The sequence below is a fragment of the Anoplopoma fimbria genome, chromosome 24 (genome assembly GCF_027596085.1).
Source record: "Anoplopoma fimbria isolate UVic2021 breed Golden Eagle Sablefish chromosome 24, Afim_UVic_2022, whole genome shotgun sequence".
Taxonomy (NCBI): domain Eukaryota; kingdom Metazoa; phylum Chordata; class Actinopteri; order Perciformes; family Anoplopomatidae; genus Anoplopoma; species Anoplopoma fimbria.
In genome coordinates this window covers 21667033-21675939 of record NC_072472.1, presented here as the reverse complement: position 1 = coordinate 21675939, position 8907 = coordinate 21667033, and the positions used below count along the sequence as shown (strand labels likewise).

At 38.0% G+C, this 8907-nt stretch overlaps 1 protein-coding gene across 1 annotated transcript; it reads left to right on the top strand.

Annotated features, from left to right (window-relative positions):
* The first annotated feature begins 1715 nt into the window (after positions 1 to 1715).
* LOC129114048 (collagenase 3) lies at positions 1716 to 8202 on the top strand. The gene is made up of 9 exons (XM_054626554.1): positions 1716 to 1858; positions 3074 to 3222; positions 3294 to 3419; positions 4059 to 4220; positions 4848 to 4977; positions 5107 to 5243; positions 5387 to 5546; positions 6481 to 6581; positions 8012 to 8202. Exons 1-9 carry the CDS (start codon positions 1716 to 1718, stop codon positions 8149 to 8151), a joined length of 1248 nt encoding a protein of 415 aa, XP_054482529.1. The 3' UTR covers positions 8152 to 8202.
* Positions 8203 to 8907: the final 705 nt, after the last annotated feature.

Below are 8907 nucleotides of genomic sequence, written 5' to 3'. Positions count from 1 at the left end.
CACTTCCAGGAATACAACTCAACACTTTTATTATATTTTATACATTTTGTCCAAATTTGTTTGTATATTCCTATAGTAAGATATCATTTGACGATTCCCAATGCTAGTTCTTTACAGAGTAAATTCACCACCTTTCATGTGGATGTCCAAATAAGTGTTGATTGTAAATGAAGACAATTGAAGCAACAAATTCCTTCGTCCAGCAATACTGACCCAGAAAGCTGAGTTTTCCTGCTTGGGGAGTGGTGTTGGCAGTGCCTACATGTACCAGGATGCATTGCGTGCAAGCTTCTGTGCCGAGAGAGTCCTCTCTTTGGCTTTATATTCCGGCTCCAGCAGATATGGCTTAATATCCGAGTCAGCCAAAGTAACATGTATCCTCACCCAGAACATCCTCTTACGCCATATTTTGAAATACAAGCGAAGAGAACAAGGAAGTTCTGTTTTTAACGGCACCTTGAAGAACAGATTTTGCAGCAGGAGAGCTCAGCTTTCTCAGTCAATAAAGCACTGAGGAGTCTCTTGTTTCAATTGACTACATTTACCATCATCACTGATTGGAAATCCACATAAAAGGTGGCAAATCTTCCCTTTTATACTGATTCATTGTATAAACAAAATTAGTCAAATTATATATAGTATATTTTGTCTGAACCTAAATGTATCAGCTTTAAACAGAAGGATTCATCAGTATGTGGACTTCTAATAATAATACTTAATAAAACATTACTATTTGTAAACATTTTGCGCCCTTGCTGCTGTGCGTTGTTTTTTTGCTTTTTTAAACCGTGAGTTAATGTACAAATTCATCACATTATATGTGATGCAGTATTTATCTGACCATGGAGAGACTAGTGTCTGTATGCGAACACAGAAACCTACAATTACATACTTACAATAGTTTGTATGTGTAAAATTACGGTACAGCAACATTTGTTCTATCATTAAAGGTTAGAGAAAATGTTTGGAATGTTTACTGTAAAAACTTTAAGACAAGTTAAGGCAAGTTTTTTATAGCACCTTTCAACAACAAAGTGCTTTAAAGAACACAAAAAAAATAAGGAAAATATATAAAAGAAACACAATATAAATATAAAAAGGGAAAATATGATTTGAAATTATATGTAAAACACATAAAAGATAAATAATAAGTTTTAATACAGACTAATCAATCCGTAGAATACATTCTACAGTGCAGTGCAAGATATAAACAGTACAATATGTATATACAGACAGGGACATAAGTCCTTTTATACTTGATGTTTAAATGTAGGTCCATGACAACACTTTCATGATCTCTGGCCTGGTTTATGAACTTAAACGTCAGTCATTTCAGGAGTAGTTGAATATTTGTTTTGCTCATTAGCTGGCGTGACATTTAGAGAGGAGAAAAAAAGAAAGTCGTCAATTGTTTTCAGTATATTGTTGTTTTTCTCTGCTTCATAGGTTGTCAAAACCCTATGGGCACAAAAAGAAGAAAACATTAAATAAGACAGTGTCTATCATTTGAATAGTGTATATCTTCTCAGCGTACATGCATTACCTTTTAGTCGACTGCAGCAATGAACTCTTTCGCATACCGACTGAATAATCTTTTTCAGGAATATCTACGGCACTTCTATGGCTACAAGCCCAGGTCAGACAGACAGAAGAGGACTGCAGACACAGATGTAAATGCTGATTGGACTACAGGACTCTGTGACGAGGTGCAGAGGATGCAGCGCTTCTTTGGTCTGCATCCGACTGGGGAGCTGACCAATGAGACTCTGTCAGTTATGAAAAGGCCGCGCTGTGGTCTTTCAGACGTGGAGCCATTCCGAGAGACAATCCGCTGGAAGAAGAGCTCCCTCAGCTACAGGTTAGATATTCTACTGAATAGCAATCATGTCCCATAAATGACTGCAACAATAAAGGGCATCCCATCATGTGAGGCTTTACTTGGGCAGAGCGGTGCTCTTAGATAATTAGTTGTTAACATTTACTCGTTAGCACTTAAAGCACAGCTGAGGCTGGAGAGAATGTAATTCACTTTGCAGCTATTTCTTACCCCAAAAAATATTGGATAAATTGAAATTTTCACTTGATGATGGCGCTTAAAACAATTCATCATGAATTTATGTACCAAATTCAATATTGATTTGGCATCCATCCAATGGTTGTTGACATTTCACTCAAAATCAAAAATGTGTATCTGATGAATCTGATGGTGGAGGAAAAGTTAGAGAATCAATGAAGTTATCATCCTTTGAGGACGCCCAGTTGCCAGGATTTTTTTTTGCCATTGTACGTTTCCACAAAGCATTAATACTATGAATTTTCTTTTTGCACTGATCAGAGTAAGTGATGTATTATGAGGAACAGGCAGAACTTGTTCACACAGTATATGTAGCGGCCTTTATTCAAAGTAATGTTCTATAAAAGCTTCCTTATATAGTAATCACTATAAAAAGTAAGAAAGTCCACTAAGGGCTGGTAGGAGGGTTGGTTGGTTAACATGGGAGTTTTTCCCATGAGACTTCTGTTCGGTTCCCGTTTAAAACCAAAACCAAACGCTGACTTTATGCTTGTTACGTTTCATTACATATGATAGTCCGCTAGGGGCAGTTGGTGTATTTATGCTTATTATGTTGTTACGGTCATTTTTCTAACTGTAACTTTGTAGTTGTGTTGCCTAACCTAACCAATTGTTTCACAACATTAACCATGTGGTGTTTCTGCAAGCAAGCTGATATGAACTGTATCTATGAAACTTTCAGAAACATTGACATTCAACGTATCCCGTGGTTTGCGGGAACGCACAATGCCAAAGTTTCAACAAGTTTTATGGCAATCCGTGCAATAGTTGTTGAGATATTTCTGTCTGCACCAAAGTGGTGGACCGACTGACTGACCAACGGACATTGCCATCCATAGACCCATGCCACTAGCATGCCAAAAGTTTATTCTGCCCTCCTTCATGTAACAGCCAATAAAAAAGTGTGTATTTGTAAGAACAAAAGCACCAAACGTGTCAGATTAGTAAAGATGAATTAAATTAAATGAAGTAGTGGGAAAATCTTTCTTCTATTCTCAGGATTGCTGGTTACAACCTCCCCATCCCAATCTCAAAGGTTCACAAAATCTTCAGGGCGGCGTGGAAGCTCTGGTCCAACGTTACACCAATGAAATTTCGCAAACGGAGCAGAAAAGAGGCTGACATCGTAATCTCCTTCCACACTGGTGGTGAGCTTTAAAGGGACACATGGCATAAAAGATTTGGTGAATATAATGGTAAACTGCACACTCTCTTGCAGACCATGAAGACGGCTCACCTTTTGATGGCACAGGTGGAATCCTGGCTCACGCCTTTTTGCCTGGGTTGGGTATTGGTGGAGACGTGCACTTTGATGCCGATGAGGACTGGAGCTTCAATTCTACTGGTATGGTACCAGATTAAGAAATCTCACACATAAAAAAAATAACGAAATTAAAAGCGCTATCCTCTTCCTGTTTTCGTTGCACATGGGTGAAGCACTTCCTTGTACTGTAAATGGAGCCTTCATTTTCCCAGGTGATCATACCCGGTGGCAGATAGAATTACATATTGTCAGTGAGGTTGATAGGACACAATCTAAACGCAGATGGTGTCATTATTCTACAGCCATTACATTGTTCAATCCACATTTACAAGCTAAAGTAAAAAAAAGAAGAGTCGAACATATCTATGATTGAGGAATTGCCTCAACATGGCGAGGGCTGCGCCGGCAGCTAGAAGCTACGATGCTAACAGCACTAACAGTGCAAACAACGGCAATATTTCACTGCTAAATTGAATGTGAAATGGAAAGTGACCACACCATTTGCCCCAATTAGTATTATACAAACATCTTTGGAAGATATTGCCTCAGATGGTGAGGGTATGACAAGTCTGAATCAGGTTGATTCGTAGCACCACAGGTATACTGATTACCTGCTTTCTCTTTGAAGAAGTCCTTTTGCTCTCACACTGACAGTTTTTTTGCAGCTTTACAACATTTCTTAGCCACAAAACCCTCACAATGCTTGTGTTCCTGCTCCAGGTTTCAACCTATTTGCTGTAGCAGCCCATGAATTTGGCCATGCACTTGGCCTGCCCCATTCATCTGATCCTGGCGCTGTCATGTACCCATCATACAACTTTGCCCCCAATTACGAACTTCAGCTCTCGTTCCGGGATGTGAAAGATGTCCAACGGCTTTATGGTAAGTTCAGATGACGCATCATTTCACTGATGCATTCGGAAAGTTTGCTTATTCTTCTCCAAAGTAGACAAATAGAAAATGTAAAACATGTCAAACACTCTGACTGCATTGTGAGATACTGTATAACATGCTAGATTCAAAACTTTAGCTCTGATGCCAACCTGAAAGTCCATCCATCCATCTGTTATCTTCAACCGCTTATCCTGTTCAGGGTCACGGGGGGCTGGAGCCGATCCCATTGCTGACATTGGTTGAAGGCAGGGTTCACCCTGGACAGCTCGCCAGACTATGGCAGGGCTCTAACCTGAAAGTGTATTCAATTAAATCAAACATGTATATTGGATAGATTTTGTGTGGGAAATATTTACATGTCAGTTTAGTTACATGCACATGGTTACCATTTGTAAACAAACAATTAGTCTTTAAATAATAAGATATGGTATATAAGATAACATACATTCTGCTAATGTAAATTACCATTTTAGCTTTATAACACATGCATACATATTATAATCCCTGCCGATTTCTGTGATTTTGTCTTGGACGTGATTTGTTACATTTGCAGGGGCAGGTTTGTTTGTTTCTGTCAATGCCGTCACTTGAACTATTAACTTCTGTTGCCTGCAGGTATCAGTTCCAATTTTGCTTCAATATCTTCAAAAAAACCACCTCCAAGAACTCCTGACAAATGTGATCCAGATTTGTCCTTTGACGCTGTAACAGAATTACAACAGGAGGTCCTGTTTTTCAAAGACAGGTACGTAAACTGCCCAAATATATCTACATCTTGAGTGGTGACAAACAGACTTGCTTCTCATCTGGTGTCTCCTTGCATACTGGATAAAATAATAATTAAAAGGTTTGAGATAACTTTATGCCTTTTCAGATTTATGTGGCGTAAACATCCTCAATTTGATGAAACAAGAATCACCCTGATTAGCAGTCTGTGGCCAGACAGTGTACCTCCGTACTTGGATGCTGTCTATCAGAATGTGGAGAGGAATGTAAATTTGTTTTTCAAAGGTAAAATAAAGTAATATCCTAAAAGAGCACCTCCAGCTGTGCACTTTAATTTACTTTTCAAATTAAAAAAGCGGGTATACCCGAATGATTGATATTAAATACACTGTATCTGTAAATCTGTGACAGCAGTGATTTTGTTTCAGGTCATCAATACTGGGTGATGAGGCAGTTAAGACTTGAGGAAGGTTTTCCAAGAAACATATCGGACTTTGGTTTCCCCTCCAGAATAAAATCTGTAGATGCTGTTCTTCACTTCAGAAAGGACAGATACACTATGTTCTTCACTGGACATAAGTGTTGGAGGTATTTAAGATCCTATACAGTTTCCCAAAACAACTTCCTAAGCTAACCGCCTGCTGCTTGTACCCGTGAATGTGTTCTGTGAGCCTTGAATGGTGCCCTGCTATCAGTAATTTGGGTAAAAAAGATCTGGGTGTGAAGAGCTTATTTGGTCATTCATGGTCTAAAGAAAAAAGGTAATGTTAGGTTATGAGCGAACTACACCACATGACTTCACATCAATTCCATTAAGCCAAAGGCGGGCTAATGTTCGGCGTGATGACGTTTAGGTCTCATTAGCCAATTGTTAGAAACTACCTAATTTAAGAAACGTAAAAGCATCATAATTCCATCATAGAACCAAATGTTAAAATCTTATTTCAGCCATGTAACCAAAAACCCATTAAAAAACCCCATTGACTTTGAGACGAAGGAACGGGAAGTGGGAAAATTCTGACTCATTTGAAAGTTTTGGGACTCAGTCCAGCAGCACTCTATTACGATTGGACATAAACAATTTTTTTAAAACATCGTCAGGTGCACTATTAAAATGAATTCCATGTAATTAATGAGGCATTAACTTTAACAATAATGCCAGTTTTGTGCATACAGTAAACGAGACCTGACATCACGTAATCTTCTGCTCTTATACTCAGATCAAACTGAGATGCTGGTCAGTGGCCCTGCTCGACATAGTAACCAGTTTGATGGAGATACAGTGACTCTTGACAACTGTCTGTTGATGAGCACATTATACCACTTACTTAGGTTTTGATGTAATGACAAATGTCACATTTCCTGTATGAGTAATGGCTTGCTGTCACTGGCTTTGTTATTTTCTCATCATCGACTTCAGGTTTCATTAGGCAAAGCAGACACTTTGGTTTACCATGTACGGTCGTAACAGGAAAACATAGAGACAAAGCTTTACCATGTTTTCTCTGTGTACAATATATAGGTTCAATGAGGAGCAAATGACGATGGAAGGATCAGCAACACTTATAGAGCAGCAATGGCCGGGGATTCCAACTCCCATAGATGCAGCTGTCTTCTATGAGGGTAGTTACATCACCTTTCTTTTCCGTCTTCAATTTCATGAAAGGCCCTGCACATTTAACAAAATGCTTTCATCAAATTAATGTGATGATCAAAAAAACTGTAGTTAATTTCAGAGAGACAATGGGTGGATTTTTTCATCTGCCTAATTACGTTGTGGCTGAAAAGAGTATCAAGGCAGGTAAATAAAATAAAAAACACTTGCATGGAGGCCAAGAGTGAAAAAAAACATAAACCTCTTTGTTTGCAAAAATGGAAAATATATAAACTGGAAGCTAATATAAAGAGGCTAAATTATGGTTGTTCGTAACTTCTCTTTTATTGCTCTAGTTAACAGACTGGCTGATGTATTTTGTAACTTGTAGGCTTTGCTACACAGGGAGGTTGTGAAAGAACCTCCCTGTGTAGTTGTTATCGAGTTATAATGATCAACTCTGGAGAACACAAAAGCATGGATAACTTTCTCCAAGTCAGATAATGATTTAAAAAATGACCTGATTTTTTAAACAAATTACATGAATAAAAACAGTACTGAATTAGCTTATTAACCTGATAATCAAAGGTCAGAATATGATCAAAGATAACTACAGAACTAAATCTCTTGCACTAGATTTTAAGGGTGCCAGTTTATTAGATATCAGATGAAAACATCATCTCTTAAAGCTTGGGTAGGTCACAAAGGAGAGTAAGCTAGATTTAAAAGATGACGCAACCTAAAAACCCAGCCCAGTGTTGTTGCTAAATCTAGTGAGAAAGTAGCCAAGTCGCGAACAATGACAGCCCGTCCCTTCAGGCCTCCCTTCAGGCCTCCCTTCAGGCCTCCCTTCAGGCCTCCCTTCAAAGCCACTAAACCCCAATTTATCATTATGAATGTAATAAACAAACATAGCTCTTGTTAGTTTTCACAGCTGTCTAGCTAGCGGCTTGTGGAATACTGGGATGTTCAATGATTGGACAAGGTAGACAGGCAGGTAGCCATCTAATCATTTCATTCTGGCTGAATAAAGTGATTGGACAGGTTTATTACATTCCTAGACAGCCACAGATACATTTTAATGCTCTGACATTTTTTCTTATGTCAGAGCATTTGATTTATTGATTGATTCGAGGTGTACAGACAATTTCAATAAATGAAACAGCTTAAATTAAAAGGAGACATTTATACACCATCTTTTTAGGCTTTTAATGAGATTGTTCTCAACAGTTAACTCGACAGTTAATGAAATGTTATTGTTACAATTTCATAACATCATTTCAGTAAACAGTTTGATGCGGCTGGTCAGGCTAATATGATCAAATTAAAAAAGTCATAATCCATGCTGGTAATAGTCCAAATCAGATTGATGCATCACCAATGACCCTGTGTATTTTGAGCACTGAGCTCAAATATGTGCATTTCATGTATCACAATAATGAATCTTCATTCCTGACAGGACTGGTGCATTTCTTCAGGGGAAACATCCACTACAAATTTGATCCCAACTCCAAACATGTTGTGTCCACCAGCCCCACTAATGACCTGCTGGAATGCAAGAAGAACGACAACAATGAAATACAGACAGAGAGGAGATAATGAAGGAAAGGCGTTCCATGAAGCTTGACGCAATGGTACTGTGTATTTCCTGTGTGTGTAAACACAAAGTGTTACGTTGCTCATATATTCAGCCATAACCACAATGTTTCTAATACCAAATTGGGAAGTGATGAATGATACAGGGAAGTGGTTAAAAGAGTTACACTATTAATGTGTATTACAATGTTGTAATACTGGCATTACTACCTTGTATCAAAGTACGTTTTTTTTTTTTAGCTGTGTTTGATATTACGGTTGATGTTACAAATGCATTTGTTTCATTGTAATGTTGCTGCTGGAACTGTGTGTTTTAAGATTTAGTATGACATCTGCATTTCTTCTAAAGTTACTCAAAAAAATAAAAATGTATTTCTGTTGACCCATTATACATATCTATAAAATGTGAATTTGGGCTCATTTATTGAAATACATTCCCACTCTGAGTTTCTACATGTACTGGTGTTCATCAATCTACCTGAGAAGTAAACTGCATGAGACACTACTGTCTCCTCTGTGTGCAATATTAGGTAACAGTGTCCAAAATGGAGCTTTCCACTTACACTGATGACCAACGTCGTCGTAGATCATTACAGACACATCTGGATGGAAAATAACCACCTTTAGTTGACTCACAAGGCTCCTCCCTTTAACCATTCTTCTATGTAGTACAAAAGCCATTAACATGTAAAAGAATAAACTAACTTAATGTTTAATCTGATTAAACACAGATTAATTAATGACTAATTGTACACCGTG